Source organism: Cuculus canorus, chromosome 30 (assembly GCF_017976375.1).
Source record: "Cuculus canorus isolate bCucCan1 chromosome 30, bCucCan1.pri, whole genome shotgun sequence".
Lineage (NCBI taxonomy): Eukaryota > Metazoa > Chordata > Aves > Cuculiformes > Cuculidae > Cuculus > Cuculus canorus.
In genome coordinates this window covers 581691-601993 of record NC_071430.1, presented here as the reverse complement: position 1 = coordinate 601993, position 20303 = coordinate 581691, and the positions used below count along the sequence as shown (strand labels likewise).

At 65.3% G+C, this 20303-nt stretch overlaps 3 protein-coding genes across 3 annotated transcripts in view; 2 read left to right on the top strand and 1 right to left on the bottom strand.

Annotated features, from left to right (window-relative positions):
- Positions 1–1985: 1985 nt before the first annotated feature.
- EPOR (erythropoietin receptor) lies at positions 1986–12584 on the bottom strand. Its single transcript, XM_054051858.1, has 9 exons — positions 12452–12584; positions 10945–11077; positions 10247–10425; positions 8963–9114; positions 7345–7498; positions 5557–5644; positions 4338–4425; positions 3207–3309; positions 1986–2222 (listed from the first exon to the last, which is right to left on the bottom strand). The coding sequence occupies exons 1-9, from the start codon at positions 12537–12539 to the stop codon at positions 2095–2097; spliced, it is 1113 nt and encodes a 370-aa protein (XP_053907833.1). The 5' UTR covers positions 12540–12584; the 3' UTR covers positions 1986–2094.
- A 1378-nt stretch (positions 12585–13962) lies between these two features.
- On the top strand, positions 13963–17645 carry PGLYRP2 (peptidoglycan recognition protein 2). Its single transcript, XM_054051735.1, has 3 exons — positions 13963–14042; positions 15766–16060; positions 17280–17645. Exons 1-3 carry the CDS (start codon positions 13963–13965, stop codon positions 17388–17390), a joined length of 486 nt encoding a protein of 161 aa, XP_053907710.1. The 3' UTR covers positions 17391–17645.
- Positions 17646–17895: 250 nt separating this feature from the next.
- The window catches only part of RASAL3 (RAS protein activator like 3), a 32486-nt gene continuing 30078 nt past the window's right edge, over positions 17896–20303 (top strand). The window contains exon 1 of the mRNA XM_054051937.1: positions 17896–18051. The gene's annotated coding sequence lies outside the window, so the exon portion shown is untranslated. The remainder of the gene's footprint in view (positions 18052–20303) is intronic.

The window sequence follows — 20303 nt, the reverse complement described above, 5'->3', positions numbered from 1 at the left end:
AGGGAGGGGGAGCGACGAGTGGCTGTTTTGGTCACGCCCAACGCGTAAATAGCCACGCCCATACATGCGTGGCCACGCCTACATCCCGCCTATAGCCACGCCCACCGGGGGCATATCGCCTGGACCGGGGGACGTGGAGGACAATGGGGGGACCCCATAGCGAGAGTGGGGGACCCCGATGTCCCCCAAACCTTGGGGTGACCCCAGAGCCAGAGTGGGGGACACCGACCCCGATGTCACCCAAACCTTGGGGTGACCCCAGAGCCAGAGTGGGGGACACCGATGTCACCCAAACCTTCGAGTGACCCCAGAGCCAGAGTGGGGGACACCGACCCCGATGTCACCCAAACCTTGGGGTGACCTCAGAGCCAGAGTGGGGGACACTGCCCCCGATGTCACCCAAACCTCGGGGTGACCCCAGAGCCAGAGTGGGGGACACTGACCCTGATGTCACCCAAACCTTGGGGTGACCCCAGAGCCAGAGTGGGGGACACCGACCCCAATGTCCCCCAAACCTCGGGGTGACCCCAGAGCCAGAGTGGGGGATCCCGATGTCACCCAAACCTTGGGGTGACGCAGACGCTGTGGTGACAGCCGTGTCCCCTCCCCGCCTGTGGCTCCTGATAAGCCTTATCAGCAGTGGGGTGGCTTTATTGGCCAAAACACCCAAACTCAGGCAAAGTGTCACCGCGTCACCGCGTCACCGACACCTCGAGTGCCACATCCCCTCCGTTCCGGTGTCACCGAGTGTCTCTGTGACATCACTGTGATGCGTCCCCTCCGTTCCGGTGTCACCGAGTGTCTCTGTGACATCACTGTGATGCGTCCCCTCCGTTCCGGTGTCACCGAGTGTCTGTGTGACATCACTGTGATGCGTCCCCTCCGTTCCGGTGTCACCGAGTGACTCTGTGTGACATCACTGTGATGCGTCCCCTCCGTTCCGGTGTCACCGAGTGTCTGTGTGACATCACTGTGATGCGTCCCCTCCGTTCCGGTGTCACCGAGTGTCTCTGTGTGACATCACTGTGATGCGTCCCCTCCGTTCCGGTGTCACCGAGTGTCTCTGTGTGACATCACTGTGATGCGTCCCCTCCGTTCCGGTGTCACCGAGTGACTCTGTGTGACATCACTGTGATGCGTCCCCTCCGTTCCGGTGTCACCGAGTGTCTGTGTGACATCACTGTGATGCGTCCCCTCCGTTCCGGTGTCACCGAGTGTCTCTGTGTGACATCACTGTGATGCGTCCCCTCCGTTCCGGTGTCACCGAGTGTCTCTGTGTGACATCACTGTGATGCGTCCCCTCCGTTCCGGTGTCACCGAGTGTCTCTGTGTGACATCACTGTGATGCGTCCCCTCCGTTCCGGTGTCACCGAGTGTCTGTGTGACATCACTGTGATGCGTCCCCTCCGTTCCGGTGTCACCGAGTGTCTCTGTGTGACATCACTGTGATGCGTCCCCTCCGTTCCGGTGTCACCGAGTGTCTGTGTGACATCACTGTGATGCGTCCCCTCCGTTCCGATGTCACCGAGTGTCTGTGTGTGACATCACTGTGATGCGTCCCCTCCGTTCCGATGTCACCGAGTGTCTGTGTGACATCACTGTGATGCATCCCGTCCGTTCCGGTGTCACCGAGTGTCTGTGTGTGACATCACTGTGATGCGTCCCCTCCGTTCCGGTGTCACCGAGTGTCTGTGTGTGACATCACTGTGATGCATCCCGTCCGTTCCGGTGTCACCGAGTGTCTCTGTGTGACATCACTGTGATGCGTCCCCTCCGTTCCGGTGTCACCGAGTGTCTGTGTGACATCACTGTGATGCGTCCCCTCCGTTCCGGTGTCACCGAGTGTCTCTGTGTGACATCACTGTGATGCGTCCCCTCCGTTCCGGTGTCACCGAGTGTCTGTGTGACATCACTGTGATGCGTCCCCTCCGTTCCGATGTCACCGAGTGTCTGTGTGACATCACTGTGATGCATCCCGTCCGTTCCGGTGTCACCGAGTGTCTGTGTGACATCACTGTGACGCGTCCCCTCCGTTCCGGTGTCACCGAGTGTCTCTGTGTGACATCACTGTGATGCGTCCCCTCCGTTCCGGTGTCACCGAGTGTCTCTGTGTGACATCACTGTGATGCGTCCCCTCCGTTCCGGTGTCACCGAGTGTCTGTGTGACATCACTGTGATGCGTCCCCTCCGTTCCGGTGTCACCGAGTGTCTGTGTGACATCACTGTGATGCGTCACAGGGGGTGTGGGGGTCCCCCTGGGGGGGGTCCCTTTGGGGGAGGTCCCATTTAGGGCTCTGGGGGGGCACTTTGTGGCGTTGCGAGGACACTTTGGGGGTCTGGGGGGGGACAGGAGTGTCCCCTTGGGGGGGGGGTCCCATTGGGGGTGGGCGGGGGCATCCCCCTGGGGGGGGTCCCATTGGGGGGGGGTCCCATTTGGGGGTCTGGGAGGGGATGTGGGGGTCCCCCTGGGGGGGGTCCCATTGGGGGGGGGTCCCATTTAGGGGTCTGGGAGGGGATGTGGGGGTCCCCCTGAGGGGGGTCCCATTGAGGGGGGTCCCATTTGGGGGTCTGGGAGGGAGTGTGGGGGTCCCCCTGGGGGGGGTCCCATTGGGGGGGGGTCCCATTTAGGGGTCTGGGAGGGGGTGTGGGGGTCCCCCTGGGGGGGGGTCCCACTGGGGGGGGTCCCATTTGGGGGTCTGGGAGGGGATGTGGGGGTCCCCCTGAGGGGTGTCCCATTGGTGGGGGTCCCATTTGGGGGTCTGGGAGGGGGTATGGGGGTCCCCCTGGGGGGTGTCCCACTGGGGGGTGTCCCATTTAGGCGTCTGGGGGGGCACTTTGTGGGTTTGGGGGGGCACTTTGGGGGTCTGTGGGGGGACAGGAGTGTCCCCTTGGGGGGAGTCCCATTTAGGGGTCTGGGAGGGGATGTGGGGGTCCCCCTGGGGGGGGGTCCCACTGGGGGGTGTCCCATTTAGGCGTCTGGGGGGGGTCAGGAGGATCCCCCTCGAGGGGTTCCCATTGTGGGGGGTGAAGGGGGTCCCATTTGTGGGGTTCGCGGTGGGGGGGGGCGAGGTTGGCATAAGGGGGGGCGCGGGGGGGGGGCGCAGAGCAGAGCCGATCCCGGATCGAAGAGAGTGTACTCGAAGCTGGAGGCGGGGGAGGGGCCGGCGGGGGGGGGGCCCCAGCGGGGGGGGGGGGCCGCCTTTTACCTACGGGGGGACCCCCCAGCCCCCCAACTTCTTCCACCGCGCTGGGCAGCTCGTCCAACTCGGGGGGGGCCCAGGGAGCCCCCACCCCCTGACACAGCCAGAGCTGAAAAAGGGGGGACACACACAGGGTTAGGTGACCCCCCCACTACAATAACCTGGGCCCCCCCAAAAAAAAAAGTGGGGGAACCCCCCCAAAATACACCAAAAGTGAGATAAACACCCCCCAAAATACCACCCAAGCCTCGCAAAGTGGGGTGCCCCCCCCAAAATACCGCCCAACCCTCCCAAAGTGGGGTGCCCCCCCCGAAAATACCCCAAAAGTGAGGGAACCCCCCCGAAAACGCCCCCGGAGCCCCTAAAGTGGGGGAACTGCCCCCCCAAAATACCCCAAAAGTGAGGGAACCCCCCGAAAACAGACCCCCAAAATACCCTCCGAACCCCCAAAGTGGGGTAACTCCCCCCCAAAATACCCCCAAACCCCTCACCTGTGCCCCCCAACCCTCTCCAATAGGTTCAGCCCCCCCTAAACTCCTCCTGAGCCCCCCCCAAGCCCCCCCTGATCAGTCCAGGCCCCCCCAACCCCCCCCCCATTTGCCCCCCAAGCCCCCCCGATCAGTCCAGGCCCCCCCAACCCCCCCCCCATTTGCCCCCCAAGCCCCCCCCGATCAGTCCAGGTCCCCCCAAAACCCCCCGAGGAGTCCAGCCCCCCCCCCCAAACCCCCCCATTTGCGCCCTACGCCCCCCCGATGGGTGCAGGGGCCCCCCAAACCCCTCTCTTTGCCCCCCAAGCCCCCCCCCGATGAGCCCAGGCCCCCCCAAACCCCCCCCTTTGCCCCCCAAGACCCCCCCAAAGAGTCCAGGCCCCCCCAAACCACCCCCGCCTTTGCCCCCCAAGCCCCCCCCGATCAGTCCAGGTCCCCCCAAATCCCCCCGAGGAGTCCAGCCGCCCCCCAAAACCCCCCATTTGCCCCCTAAGCCCCCCCGATGGGTGCAGGGCCCCCCCAAACCCCTCTCTTTGCCCCCAAGCCCCCCCCGATGAGTCCAGACCCCCCCAAACCCCCCACCTTGTGCCCCCCAAGCCCCCCCCGATGAGTCCAGGCCCCCCCAAACCCCCCCGTGTCCCCCCCCTACCTGGAAATTGCCCCCATAGGCGCTGAAAAGCCCCTCGAACTCCCGCTCGGGGCCGGGCACGGGGGGCCAAAGCTTCTCCTGTAACGCCCTGGGGGGGGCACGGGCCCGTCAGACCCCCCCCGTGACCCCCTGTTCCCCCCTAAACACCCCCGGACCCCCCATTGACCCCCATAACCCCATGACCCCCTATTTCCCCCATAACCACCCCCGGACCCCCCATTGACCCCCATAACCCCATGACCCCCTATTCCCCCATAACCACCCCCGGACCCCCCATTGACCCCCATAACCCCATGACCCCCTATTCCCCCCTAACCTCCCCTCAGCCCCCCCATTGCCCCCCATCCCACCCCCCTGTGCCCCCCATTGCCCCCCATAACCCCATGACCTCCTATTCCCCCCTAACCCCCGCCCAGCCCCCCCATTGCCCCCCATCCCACGCCCCTGTGCCCCCCCATTGCCCCCCATAACCCCATGACCTCCTATTCCCCCCTAACCCCCCCCAGCCCCCCCATTGCCCCCCATCCCACGCCCCTGTGCCCCCCCATTGCCCCCCATAACCCCATGACCCCCTATTCCCCCCTAACCCCCCCTCAGCCCCCCCATTGCCCCCCATCCCACCCCCCCAGTACCCCCATTGCCCCCCATTGCCCCCCATACCCCCAGCCCCCCCTGTGCCCCCCCATTGCCCCCCATACCCCCAGCCCCCCCGTGTCCCCCCATTGCCCCCCATGCCCCCCATACCCCCATGACCCCCCTATTCCCCCCAGCTCCCCCATACCCCCAGCCCCCCCGTGCCCCCCCCATTGCCCCCCCATGCCCCCAGCCCCCCCCGTGCCCCCCCATTGCCCCCCATTGCCCCCCATGCCCCCAGCCCCCCCGTGCCCCCCCGGCCCCCCCATTGCCCCCCATACCCCCAGCACCCCCGTGCCCCCCCATTGCCCCCCTTTGCCCCCCATACCCCCAGCCCCCCCGTGCCCCCCCATTGCCCCCCCATTGCCCCCCATGCCCCCCATACCCCCATGACCCCCCTATTCCCCCCAGCTCCCCCATACCCCCATGACCCCCCTATTCCCCCCAGCCCCCCATTGCCCCCCATACCCCCAGCCCCCCCGTGCCCCCCCATTGCCCCCATGCCCCCAGCCCCCCCGTGCCCCCCCGGCCCCCCCATTGCCCCCATGCCCCCAGCCCCCCCCCGCCCCCCCCGGCCCCCCCATACCTGCGGTGCCCCAGCAGCCCCAGCACCCCCAGTCCCAGCAGCAGCGCCGCCAGCAGGCACGACAGCCCCAGGGTCACCGGGTCCACATCTGGGGGGGGGACATGGGGGTCAGACCCCCCCAAAGCCTGACCCCCCGCACCCCACACACCCCACATATCCCCTGTCACCCCCGTGTCCTCCCATCCCCGGTGACCCCAGTGCCCCCCATGTACGCCCATGCCCCCCATCCCCATTGCCCCCAGTGCCCCCCAAGTCCCCCCACCCTCATTGCCCCCATTGCCCCCCAAGTCCCCCCCACCCTCATTGCCTCCATTGCCCCCCAAGTCCCCCCACCCTCATTGCCCCTATTGACCCCATTGTCCCCATCCCCATTGCCCCCTATTGCCCCCCATTGCTCCCCAAGTCCCCCCACATCCCCCATGTCCCTCATTCCCTCCATCCCCATTGCCCCCATTGCCCCCCAAGTCCCCCACCCTCATTGCCCCCATTGCCCCCCAAGTCCCCCCCACCCTCATTGCCTCCATTGCCCCCCAAGTCCCCCCACCCTCATTGCCCCTATTGACCCCATTGTCCCCATCCCCATTGCCCCCTATTGCCCCCCATTGCTCCCCAAGTCCCCCCACATCCCCCATGTCCCTCATTCCCTCCATCCCCATTGCCTCCATTGCCCCCCAAGTCCCCCCATCCCCATTGCCCCCATTGCCCCCAAGTGCCCCCACCCTCATTGCCTCCATTGCCCCCCAAGTCCCCCCAACCTCATTGCCCCCATTGCCCCCCAAGTCCCCCCAACCTCATTGCCCCCATTGCCCCCCAAGTCCCCCCATCCCCATTGCCCCCATTGCCCCCCAAGTCCCCCCAACCTCATTGCCCACATTGCCCCCCAAGTCCCCCCATCCCCATTGCCCACATTGCCCCCCAAGTCCCCCCACCCTCATTGCCCCTATTGACTCTCATTGTCTTCATTCAAGTCCCCCCACATCCCCGATGTCCCCCATTCCCCCCATCCCCATTGCCCCCCTGTTCCCCCCATCCCCATTGCCCCCCGTCCCCCCATGTCCCCCCATCCCCATCACCCCCCATCCCCATCACCCCCCTTTTCCCCCCCGTCCCCCCATTCCCCCCTTTTCCCCCCGCTGTCCCCCCATCCCCCCGTTCCCACCCTGTCCCCCCATTTCCCCCTTTTCCCCCCCTGCCCCCCATTTCCCCCGTTCCCCCGCTGTCCCCCCATCCCCCCGTTCCCCCCCTGTCCCCCCATTTCCCCCGGTCCCCCCGCTGTCCCCCCATGTCCCCCCGTTCCCCCATGTCCCCCCATCCCCATCGTCCCCCATCCCCATCACCCCCCGTTCCCCCCATGTCCCCCCATCCCCCCGTTCCCCCCCTGTCCCCCCATTTCCCCCTTTTCCTCCCCTGCCCCCCATCCCCCCGTCCCCCCACTGTCCCCCCATTTCCCCCGGTCCCCCCGCTGTCCCCCCATTCCCCCCTTTCTCCCCATGTCCCCTCATCCCCCCGTTCCCCCGCTGTCCCCCCATGTCCCCCCGTTCCCCCGCTGTCCCCCCATGTCCCCCCGTTCCCCCCCGTCCCCCCATTCCCCCATTCCCCCGGTCCCCCCATTCCCCCCATCCCCATCACCCCCCGTTCACCCCCCGTCCCCCCATCCCCGTTCCCCCCCCATTTCCCCCATCACCCCCCGTTCCCCCCCCCGTTCCCCCCACTCCCCCATTCCCCCCCCCGGTCCCCCCACTCCCCCGTTCACCCCCGCTGCCCCCCCATCCCCGTTCCCCCCCGTACCGGGCCCGGTGGCGGCCGTGGCGGCTCCGGACCAGGCGCTCCAGAAGCCGCTGTAGCTCAGCCCGTCCGGGCGCGCTCGGACCCGGGCGAGAAAGCGCGTACTGCCGGGCAGAGCCCCGACCCGCTGCTCCCGCCGCCCCGGGGGGACCCCCACCTGCGGGACGGGGGGGTCAGAGACCCTGAGGACCCCCCGGGAACCCCCGAACACCCCCGGGACCCCCACCTGCGGGACAAGGGGGTCAGAGACCCTCAGAACACCCCGGGAACCCCCCAAACCCCCCCGGGACCCCCAAAGCCCCCTGGGACCCCCAAAACCCCCCCGGGACCCCCAAAATCCCCTGGGACCCCCAAAACCCCCTGGGACCCCCACCTGCGGGACAGGGGGGTCAGAGACCCTGAGGACCCCCCAAGCACCCCCCAAACCCCCCCCGGGACCCCCACCTGCGGGACAAGGGGGGTCAGAGACCCTGAGGACCCCCCGAGCACCCCCCAAACCCCCCCGGGACCCCCACCTGCGGGACAAGGGGGGTCAGAGACCCTCAGAACACCCCGGGAACCCCCGAGCACCCCAAAACCCCCCCGGGACCCCCAAAACCCCCTGGGACCCCCAAACCCCCCCGGGACTCCCAAACCCCCCTGGGACCCCCACCTGCGGGAGAAGGGGGGTCAGAGACCCTCAGAACACCCCGGGAACCCCCGAGCACCCCCAAACCCCCCTGGGACCCCCACCTGCGGGAGAAGGGGGGTCAGAGACCCTCAGAACACCCCGGGACCCCCCGAGCACCCCGAAACCCCCCCGGGACCCCCAAACCCCCCGGGACTCCCACCTGCGGGACAAGGGGGGTCAGAGACCCTCAGAACACCCCGGGAAGCCCCGAACACCCCAAAACCCCCCCGGGACCCCTAAACCCCCCCGGGACCCCCAAACCCCCCCGGGACTCCCACCTGCGGGACAAGGGGGGTCAGAGACCCTCAGAACACCCCGGGAACCCCCGAGCACCCCCAAATCCCCCGGGACCCCCAAAACCCCCTGGGACCCCCAAACCCCCCCGGGACCCCCACCTGCGGGAGAAGGGGGGTCAGAGCCCCTGAGAACCCCCCGGGACCCCCCGAGCACCCCCAAACCCCCCCAGGACCCCCACCTGGGGGGAAAGGGGGTCAAAGATCCCCCTTAGGACCTCCCAGGGACCAAAGATGCCCCCCAGGGCCCCCCAGATCCCCCCAGGACTCCCTCTCAAGGACCAAAGATCCCCCCTGAAACCCCCAGGACCCCACTTAGGACCCCCAGATCCCCCCCCACGACCCCCCAGGGACCAAAGATCCCCTCCAGAGCCCCCCAGGACCCCCAGGGACCAAAGATCCCCACAGAGCCCCCCAGGACTCCCCCTCAAGGACCAAAGATCCCCCCCGAACCCCACAAAACCCCACTTAGGAACCCCCAGATTCCCCCCCCGGGACCAAAGATCCCCCCCAGGACCCCCCAGAGACCAAAGATCCCCTCAGAGCCCCCCAGGACCCCCCCTCAAGGACCAAAGATCCCCCCCGAACCCCCCAAAACCCCACTTAGGACCCTCCAGATGCCCCCCCAGGACTCCCCCCCAGTCCCCCCCAGACCCACCGTGCGGGGGGGCCCCCCTGCCGCCTGCAGGGTCACCTCATAGGCCAGGCTGGACTCCAGGTAGGGGCTGGGGGGGGGCTGCCAGCGCACACACAGACCCCCCCGCGCCCCCTCCGGCACCGCCGACACGTTCTGGGGGGGCCCCAGCAGCACTAAGTGGGGGGGGGAGGGAACAAACATCAGGGGGGGCAGCGGCCCTGGCATGGGGGGGGACCCCATCATCACCCCTGGAGGGACCCCAGCACAACCCCACCCCCCCCCCAGCACCTCCATTCCCCACTGGGGGGGGAGTCACAATTGCCCCCCATCACCCCTATAAACCCCCCAGGACGCCCATCACCCCCCCATCACCCCTATTGCCCCTATTGGCCCCCCATCAACCCTATTGCCTCCCATGCCCCCAATTGCCCCCCATGCCCCCATCACCCCTATTGCCCCCTATTGCCCCCCATCACCCCTATTGCCCCCTATTACCCCCTATACCCTCATCATCCCAATTGCTCCCCTATACCCCCATCACCCCTATTGCCCCCTATTGCCCCCCATCATCCCTATTGCCCCCTATTGCCCTCCATCACCCCTATTGCCCCCCATTGCCCCCATCACCCCTGTTACCCCCTATTGCCCCCCCATGCCCTCCATTGCCCCCCCATCACCCCTATTGCCCCCTATTACTCCCTATTGCCCTCCATCACCCCTATTGCCCCCCATTGCCCCCCATGCCCCCATCACCCCAATTGCCCCCTATTGCCCCCCATCACCCCTATTGCCTCCTATTGCCCCCCCATGCCCCCATCACCCCTATTGCCCTCTATTGCCCCCTATCACCCCTGTTACCCCGTATTGCCCCCCCATGCCCTCCATTGCCCCCCCATCACCCCTATTGCCCCCTATTGCCCCCCTATACCCCCATCACCCCCATTGCCCCCCATTACCCCGCCATGCCCCCATCACCCCTATTGCCCCCTATTGCCCCTATACCCTCATCACCCCTATTGCCCCCCATTGCCCCCCCATGCCCCCATCACCCCAATTGCCCCCTATTGCCCCCTATTGCCCCCCATCACCCCTATTGCCCCCTATTGCCCCCCATGCCCCCATCACCCCTATTGCCCCCTATTGCCCCCTATCACCCCTGTTAACCCCTATTGCCCCCCCATGCCCTCCATTGCCCCCCCATCACCCCTATTGCCCCCCATCACCCCTATTGCCCCCCTATACCCCCATCGCCCCTATTGCCCCCCCCCCCATTTTGGGGTTTGGGGGTCCCCCCCACTTCCGTACCGACTTGGTCGAGGTAGAGGGTGCGCTGGTAGAGGGGGGGCGCGGGGGGGGGCGGCAGCACCCGCAGCTCCAGAGGGACGAAGGCGATGGTGGCGTTGGGGGGCAGCGAACACCAATAGCGAGAGCCGTTCCCCCCCCGGGGGGCGACCGCCAGGGGGCACAGCTGCCAGGGGTCACCCCTGGGGGGCACAGGGGGGGTCAGGGGGGGCAAAGAGGGGCCAGGGGTCACCCCTGGGGGGCACAGGGGGGGTCAGAGGGGGCAAAGAGGGGGTAAGGGGTCACCCCTGGGGGGCACAGGGGGGGTCGGGGGGGCAAAGAGGGGGTCAGGGGTCACCCCTGGGGGGCACAGGGGGGGTCTGGGGGGCAAAGAGGGGGTAAGGGGTCACCCCTGGGGGGCACAGGGGGTCTGGGGGGGGTCACATTTGGGGGTGTCACTCACTCCAGTCAGAACTGGAGGTGGAAGGGGGGGGTCTGGGTTGGGGTCTGGGGGGGGGGTCACACTTGGGGGTCACATTTGGGGGTGTCACTCACTCCAGTCGGAACTGGAGGCGGAGCGGGGGGGTCTGGGGGGGCCTGGGGGGGGGGTCACATTTGGGGGTGTCACTCACTCCAGTCGGAACTGGAGGCGGAGCGGGGGGGGTCTGGGGGGGGTCTGGGGGGGCCTGGGGGGGGGGGTCACATTTGGGGGTGTCACTCACTCCAGTCGGAACTGGAGGCGGAGCGGGGGGGTCCCCGGCCCGGGGGGGTCATCGCTGTCCCAGAAGCAGTTCAGGTCGTGCAGCGCTCGCGAGAAGCACTTCGGCAGCTGCAGCTCCTGCGACAGCAGCGACGCTGGGGGGGGGTCAGGGGGGGCCGAACCCCGCAGGAGCCCCCCCCGGCACACAAACCCCCTTTGCACAAGCCCCCCCCCCCCTTTGCACGAGTCCCCCTTTTACACGACCCCCTCCTTTGCACACACAGCCCCCCCATTGCACACCGAGCCCCCCCCTTTGCACACACAGCCCCCCCATTGCATGACCTCCCCCATTGCACGACCCCCCCATTGCACACCCCAACATTTCACACACAGCCCCCCCTTTGCACCCCCCCATTGCACGATCCCCCCCATTGCACAACCCCCAATTGCACACACAGCCCCCCCCTTGCACCCCGCATTGCATGACCCCCCCACTGCACCCCCATTGCACACACAGCCCCCTCATTTCATGACCCCCCCTTGCACCCCGCATTGCACACACAGCCCCCCCTTGCACCCCCTCATTGCACCCCCACATTGCACACACAGCCCCCCCTTGCACTCCCTCATTGCACCCCCACATTGCACACACAGCCCCCCATTGCATGACCCCCCCCTTGCACACACAGCCCCCCCCTTGCACCCCCTCATTGCACCCCCACATTGCACACACAGCCCCCCCTTGCACCCCCTCATTGCACCCCCCCATTGCACACACAGCCCCCCTCTTGCACCCCCCCATTGGACACACAGCCCCCCCTTGCACCCCCTCATTGCACACCCCCATTGCACACACAGCCCCCCATTGCACCCCCTCATTGCACCCCCCCATTGCACACACAGCCCCCCCCTTGCACCCCCTCATTGCACCCCCCCATTGCACACACAGCCCCCCCTTGCACCCCCTCATTGCACCCCCACATTGCACACACAGCCCCCCCATTGCATGACCCCCCCTTGCACACACAGCCCCCCCATTGCACCCACTCATTGCACCCCCCCATTGCACACACAGCCCCCCCTTGCACCCCCTCCTTGCACCCCCCCATTGCACACACAGCCCCCCCCTTGCACCCCCTCATTGCACCCCCACATTGCACACATAGCCCCCCCATTGCATGACCCCCCCTTGCACACACAGCCCCCCCATTGCACCCGCTCATTGCACCCCCACATTGCACACACAGCCCCCCCTTGCACCCCTTCATTGCACCCCCACATTGCACACACAGCCCCCCCATTGCACCCCCTCATTGCACCCCCCCATTGCACACACAGCCCCCCCCTTGCACCCCCTCATTGCACCCCCCCATTGCACACACAGCCCCCCCTTGCACCCCCTCATTGCACCCCCCCATTGCACACACAGCCCCCCCATTGCATGACCCCCCCCTTGCACACACAGCCCCCCCCCTTGCACACCCCCCAATTTCACCCACCCCCCCCCTTGCACGCCCCCCCCCCCTCACCTTCCTCCTCGAAGATGGGGGGGGCGGCCGTGCCCCCCACCCCTGCCAGGAGCCCCCCCAGGGTCAGCAGCACCGCGGGCCCCACCATGGCTCTGGGCGCCCCACAGCCCCCCCCGAGCTGATAACAGCCCCCCCCGAGCTGATAACACACCCCACACCCCCCCCCCGGGCTCTGGGTGGGGCCCTGGGGCGGTGCCAACCCCCCCGGCTGCGGGGGCTGATAAGGGGGGGGGGGGGGAGATGGGGGGGGGTTTGTGGGGCTGGGGGGGGGGTATGGGGGGGTTATGGGGGGCTGAGGGGTGGGAGGTTATGGGGGGGCTATGGGGGGGGCTTATGGGGGGGGTTATGGGGGGCTTATGGGGGGCTGAGGGATGGGAGGTTATGGGGGGGCTATGGGGGGGGCTTATGGGGGGGTTATGGGGGGGTTATGGGGGGCTGAGGGATGGGAGGTTATGGGGGGTTATGGGTGGAGAGGCTGGGGGGTTATGGGGGGGTTATGGGGGGGTTATGAGGGGGTTATGGGGGGCTGAGGGGTGGGAGGTTATGGGGGGGTTATGGGGGGCTTATGGGGGGGCTGAGGGATGGGAGGTTATGGGGGGGTGGAGGGTGGGGGGGTTATGGGGGGTTATGGGGGGGCTTATGGGGGGCTGGGGGATGGGAGGTTATGGGGGGGTTATGGGGGGCTGAGGGGTGGGAGGTTATGGGGGGTGGGGGGTGGGGGGGTTATGGGGGGGTTATGGGGGGGTTATGGGGGACTGAGGGGTGGGAGGTTATGGGGGGTGGGGGGTGGAGGGGTTATGGGGGGGTTATGGGGGGGTTATGGGGGACTGAGGGGTGGGAGGTTATGGGGGGTGGGGGTGGGGGGGTTATGGGGGGGTTATGGGGGGGTTATGGGGGACTGAGGGGTGGGAGGTTATGGGGGGTGGGGGGGTGGGGGGGTTATGGGGGGGTTATGGGGGGGTTATGGGGGACTGAGGGGTGGGAGGTTATGGGGGGTGGGGGTGGGGGGGTTATGGGGGGGTTATGGGGGGGTTATGGGGGACTGAGGGGTGGGAGGTTATGGGGGGTGGGGGGTGGAGGGGTTATGGGGGGGTTATGGGGGGGTTATGGGGGACTGAGGGGTGGGAGGTTATGGGGGGGTTATGGGGGGTTATGGGGGGCTGAGGGATGGGAGGTTATGGGGGGGTTATGGGGGGGTTATGGGGGTGCTTATGGGGGGCTTATGGGGGGGCTGAGGGATGGGAGGTTATGGGGGGGTGGAGGGGCTGGGGGGTTATGGGGGGGTTATGGGGGGCTGAGAGGTGGGAGGTTATGGGGGGGTTATGGGGGAGTTATGGGGGGCTTATGGGGGTTTATGGGGGGGTTATGGGGGGCTGAGGGATGGGAGGTTATGGGGGGGCTTATGGGGGGCTGAGGGGTGGGAGGTTATGGGGGTGCTTATGGGGGGTTATGGGGGGCTGAGGGATGGGAGGTTATGGGGGGGCTTATGGGGGGCTGAGGGGTGGGAGGTTATGGGGGGGTTATGGGGGGCCCTGCGCTCCATCCAACGCTTCCACCAGGACGTCCGAGGGTGGGACGACATCGGCTACAGGTGAGACACCGTCCACTCGCCACCACCACCACCTCCAGGTGGCCTCAGGTTGACCCATGGCTTCTCAACAGCTTCGTGGTGGGATCCCATGGGTACATCTCCCAAGGTTGGGGCCCACTCACCACCATCTCCACCTCCAGGTTGGCCTCAGGTTGACCCGTGGCTTCTCAACAGCTTCGTGGTGGGATCCCATGGGTCAGGGCCCACTCACCACCATCTCCAGGTTGGCCTCAGGTTGACCCATGGCTTCTCAACAGCTTCATGGTGGGATCCCATGGGTCAGGGCCCACTCACCACCATCTCCAGGTTGGCCTCAGGTTGACCCATGGCTTCTCAACAGCTTCATGGTGGGATCCCATTGGTCAGGGTCCACTCACCACCACCTCCAGGTGGCCTCAGGTTGACCCATGGCTTCTCAACAGCTTCGTGGTGGGATCCCATGGGTCAGGGCCCACTCACCACCATCTCCAGGTTGGCCTCAGGTTGACCCGTGGCTTCTCAACAGCTTCGTGGTGGGATCCCATGGGTACATCTCCCAAGGTCGGGGCCCACTCGCCACCATCTCCACCTCCAGGTGGCCTCAGGTTGACCCGTGGCTTCTCAACAGCTTCGTGGTGGGATCCCATGGGTCAGGGCCCACTCACCACCATCTCCAGGTGGCCTCAGGTTGACCCATGGCTTCTCAACAGCTTCATGGTGGGATCCCATGGGTCAGGGCCCACTCACCACCATCTCCAGGTTGGCCTCAGGTTGACCCGTGGCTTCTCAACAGCTTCATGGTGGGATCCCATGGGTCAGGGCCCACTCACCACCATCTCCAGGTTGGCCTCAGGTTGACCCATGGCTTCTCAGCAGCTTCGTGGTGGGATCCCATGGGTCAGGGCCCACTCACCACCACCTCCAGGTTGGCCTCAGGTTGACCCGTGGCTTCTCAACAGCTTCGTGGTGGGATCCCATGGGTACATCTCCCAAGGTCAGGGTCTGCTCGCCACCATCTCCACCTCCAGGGTGGCCTCAGGTTGACCCGTGGCTTCTCAGCAGCTTCGTGGTGGGATCCCATGGGTCAGGGCCCACTCACCACCATCTCCAGGTTGGCCTCAGGTTGACCCGTGGCTTCTCAACAGCTTTGTGGTGGGATCCCATGGGTACATCTACCAAGGTTGGGGTCCACTCACCACCATCTCCACCTCCAGGGTGGCCTCAGGTTGACCCGTGGCTTCTCAACAGCTTCGTGGTGGGATCCCATGGGTCGGGGCCCACTCACCACCATCTCCAGGTGGCCTCAGGTTGACCCGTGGCTTCTCAACAGCTTCATGGTGGGATCCCATGGGTCAGGGCCCACTCACCACCACCTCCAGGGTGGCCTCAGGTTGACCCATGGCTTCTCAGCAGCTTTGTGGTGGGATCCCATGGGTCAGGGCCCACTCACCACCATCTCCAGGTTGGCCTCAGGTTGACCCATGGCTTCTCAGCAGCTTCATGGTGGGATCCCATGGGTCAGGGTCCACTCACCACCATCTCCAGGTTGGCCTCAGGTTGACCCATGGCTTCTCAACAGCTTTGTGGTGGGATCCCATGGGTCAGGGTCCACTCACCACCATCTCCAGGTTGGCCTCAGGTTGACCCGTGGCTTCTCAACAGCTTCGTGGTGGGATCCCATGGGTCAGGGCCCACTCACCACCATCTCCAGGTGGCCTCAGGTTGACCCGTGGCTTCTCAACAGCTTCGTGGTGGGATCCCATGGATACATCTACCAGGGCCGGGGTTGGCGTTGGGTTGGTGCCCACACCAAAGGCTACAACAGCGAAGGTTACGGCGTGGCCTACGTTGGAGACTTCTCCACGGCTTCGCCGGACCGTGGGACCATGGCTTTGGTGAGGGACGAACTCCTGCCCTGCGCCGTGAGGACCGGGCGGCTCCACCACAACTACACCGTCCGCGGTCACCGTCAGGTGGGCCCCACCGACTGTCCCGGCACCGCCCTCTTCCAGGAGATCGAGACCTGGAGCGGCTTCAAGGTGGGCACCAAATCCTGGGGCATCTCCAGTGGGGTGGGGTTGGGGTCCAGGTGGGCTGGGAAGGGTGGTGGTGGGTTCTTCTCATCTCTGAGGTGAAGATCTGCTCTGGGTGGGGGAGGGAGGGCCGGAGAGGAGACGAGGAATGGATGGAGATGGATGGAGATGATGGATGGAGATGGATGGATGGATGGTGATGGATGGATGGTGATGGATGGAGATGGATGGATGGATGGAGATGGATGGAGATGGATGGATGGAGATGGATGGATGGATGGAGATGGATGGATGGTGATGGATGGATGGAGATGGATGGATGGTGATGGATGGATGGTGATGGATGGATGGATGGAGATGGATGGATGGAGATGGATGGATGGAGATGGATGGAGATGGATGGATGGAGATGGATGGAGATGGATGGATGGTGATGGATGGATGGAGATGGATGGATGGTGATGGATGGATGGTGATGGATGGATGGATGGAGATGGATGGATGGAGATGGATGGATGGAGATGGATGGAGATGGATGGATGGATGGTGATGGATGGAGATGGATGGATGGTGATGGATGGATGGTGATGGATGGAGATGGATGGATGGAGATGGATGGATGGAGATGGATGGAGATGGATGGATGGAGATGGATGGATGGAGATGGATGGAGATGGATGGATGGAGATGGATGGATGGATGGATGGTGATGGATGGATGGTGATGGATGGATGGAGATGGATGGATGGTGATGGATGGATGGAGATGGATGGATGGAGATGGATGGATGGAGATGGATGGAGATGGATGGATGGAGATGGATGGATGGTGATGGATGGTGATGGATGGATGGAGATGGATGGAGATGGATGGATGGAGATGGATGGATGGTGATGGATGGTGATGGATGGAGATGGATGGATGGTGATGGATGGATGGAGATGGATGGATGGATGGATGGTGATGGATGGATGGATGGATGGATGGATGGATGGAGATGGATGGAGATGGATGGATGGTGATGGATGGTGATGGATGGATGGATGGAGATGGATGGATGGATGGTGATGGATGGATGGAGATGGATGGAGATGGATGGATGGTGATGGATGGATGGAGATGGATGGATGGTGATGGATGGAGATGGATGGTGATGGATGGTGATGGATGGTGATGGATGGAGGGATGGATGGTGGCGATGGGCTGGAGGAACCATCTCCAACAGGTGGTGGTCCCAGACGGGGCCGGACAGGAGAGACATGGGGACAGGTGGACACCAGACCATCCAGAGGGGCCAACACGGATGGAACCACGTCCAGAAGGACCTCAGCCTTGAAGGCCACCAGCCCGGATGGACCCTGGTCCAGAAGGTCCTCACAGCCTTGAAGGCCACCAGCCCGGATGGACCCGGGTCCAGAAGGACCTCAGCCTTGGAGGCCACCAGCCCGGATGGACCCGGGTCCAGAAGGACCTCAGCCTTGGAGGCCACCAGCCCGGATGGACCCGGGTCCAGAAGGACCTCAGCCCACCCCACTGCCCCCCAACCCATCTTGGTGGCCCCAACCCCTGAGAAGACCCCTTGCAATAAAGTCCATGCCAGGACAGCCCCTTTGAGTGCTCTTTGGAGACCGAGGGGGGAAACTGAGGCACAGGGATGGGACGACTTGGACCCCCCCGGTGGGACCCCCATCACGCAGCCCTGAGCTTTGAAGCCCCCATCCCCACAGAAGACCCCACCATGAGATGGTCACCACCTCCTCACATCAACGTCCGACCGTTCCGGGGGTGTCCCCATCTCCGCGCCCCCTCCCGTTCACTCTGAACCCTACTGACGGCGCTTAGGGCGGAAGGAACTCGTCACCGCCTCAAGGGTTGGGCCCCAAAGGCCTTCAACCTTCTCCACTCGTGGTGGGACAGAGGCGGAGGAGAAGGGTGGGACGGAAGCTCTTCCGTGGTCACATGGCGAAGGCACCGTCGGGCGGCGCCCGGAGGTCGAGGTGGGGCGCGGCGGCACCTCGGGGGGCTCGGGGGGACGGGGAGGGACCACCTCGAAGGGGCTGAGATGATGGAGTGGAGGTGGAGACCTCCAAACCGTCGTGTGAAGCACCCATGGGTGCTCCTCAGGGGGTGGAGGCATCTCCAAGGGTTTGGACAGTGGAGGTCCCATCCTGCCCAGCACCCATGGGTGCTCCTCAGGGGCTGGAGGCATCTCCAGGGCTTGGACGGTGGAGGTCCCATCCTGCCCAGCACCCATGGGTGCTCCTCATGGGGTGGAGGCATCTCCAGGGCTTGGACAGTGGAGGTCCCATCCTGCCCAGCACCCATGGGTGCTCCTCAGGGGCTGGAGGTATCTCCAGGGCTTGGACGGTGGAGGTCCCATCCTGCCCAGCACCCATGGGCGCTCCTCATGGGGTGGAGGCATCTCCAGGGCTTGGACAGTGGAGGTCCCATCCTGCCCAGCACCCATGGGTGCTCCTCATGGGGTGGAGGCATCTCCAGGGCTTGGACGGTGGAGGTCCCATCCTGCCCAGCACCCATGGGTGCTCCTCAGGGGCTGGAGGCATCTCCTGGGCTTGGACGGTGGAGGTCCCATCCTGCCCAGCACCCATGGGTGCTCCTCATGGGGTGGAGGCATCTCCAGAGCTTGGACAGTGGAGGTCCCATCCTGCCCAGCACCCATGGGTGCTCCTCATGGGGTGGAGGCATCTCCAGAGCTTGGACAGTGGAGGTCCCATCCTGCCCAGCACCCATGGGTGCTCCTCAGGGGCTGGAGGCATCTCCTGGGCTTGGACGGTGGAGATCCCATCCTGCTCAGCACCCATGGGTGCTCCTCATGGGGTGGAGGCATCTCCAGGGCTGTGATGGGGGAGGTCCCATCCTGCCCAGCACCCATGGGCGCTCCTCAGGGGTCCCATCCTGCCCAGCACCCATGGGCGCTCCTCAGGGGTCCCATCCTGCCCAGCACCCATGGGTGCTCCTCAGGGGTCCCATCCTGCCCAGCACCCATGGGTGCTCCTCAGGGGTCCCATCCTGCCCAGCACCCATGGGCGCTCCTCAGGGGTCCCATCCTGCCCAGCACCCATGGGTGCTCCTCAGGGGTCCCATCCTGCCCAGCACCCATGGGTGCTCCTCAGGGGTCCCATCCTGCCCAGCACCCATGGGCGCTCCTCGGGGGTCCCATCCTGCCCAGCACCCATGGGCGCTCCTCGGGGATGTTGGGAGGAAGCGCTGTGACGGCAGCGGAAGTGGCTCAGAAACCACCGGAGCTCTGCGCAGGAGGTGGAGGAGGGGTCACCAACCCTCAGTGTCCCCAAACCCTCAGTGTCACCAAACCCTCCATGGGCTCCAGGAGATGAGAGAACCATGAGGTGGAGTCTCCTCCTATGGGAGAACCCTGAGGTGGAGTCTCCTCCCTGAGCTTCAGGAGATGGAGAACCATGAGGTGGAGTCTCCTCCTATGGGAGAACCTTCAGGTGGTGTCTCCTCCATGAGCTTCCAGAGATGGAGAACCCGGAGGTGGTGTCTCCTCCTATGGGAGAACCCTGAGGTGGAGTCTCCTCCTATGAGAGAACCCTGAGGTGGAGTCTCCTCCCTGAGCTTCAGGAGATGGAGAACCATGAGGTGGTGTCTCCTCCAATGGGAGAACCATGAGGTGGTGTCTCCTCCAATGGGAGAACCATGAGGTGGAGTCACCTCTGATGGGAGAACCATGAGGTGGTGTCCCCTCCTATGGGAGAACCATGAGGTGGTGTCCCCTCCTATGGGAGAACCATGAGGTGGTGTCTCCTCCTATGGGAGAACCATGAGGTGGAGTCTCCTCCTATGGGAGAACCATGAGGTGGTGTCTCCTCCTATGGGAGAACCATGAGGTGGTGTCTCCTCCTATGGGAGAACCATGAGGTGGTGTCTCCTCCTATGGGAGAACCATGAGGTGGTGTCTCCTCCAATGGGAGAACCATGAGGTGGAGTCTCCTCCATGAGCTTCAGGAGATGGAGAACCCTGAGGTGGTGTGTCCTCCTATGGGAGAACCCTGAGGTGGAGTCTCCTCCCTGAGCTTCAGGAGATGGAGAACCATGAGGTGGTGTCTCCTCCAATGGGAGAACCATGAGGTGGTGTCTCCTCCAATGGGAGAACCATGAGGTGGTGTCTCCTCCAATGGGAGAACCATGAGGTGGTGTCTCCTCCTATGGGAGAACCATGAGGTGGTGTCTCCTCCTATGGGAGAACCATGAGGTGGTGTCTCCTCCT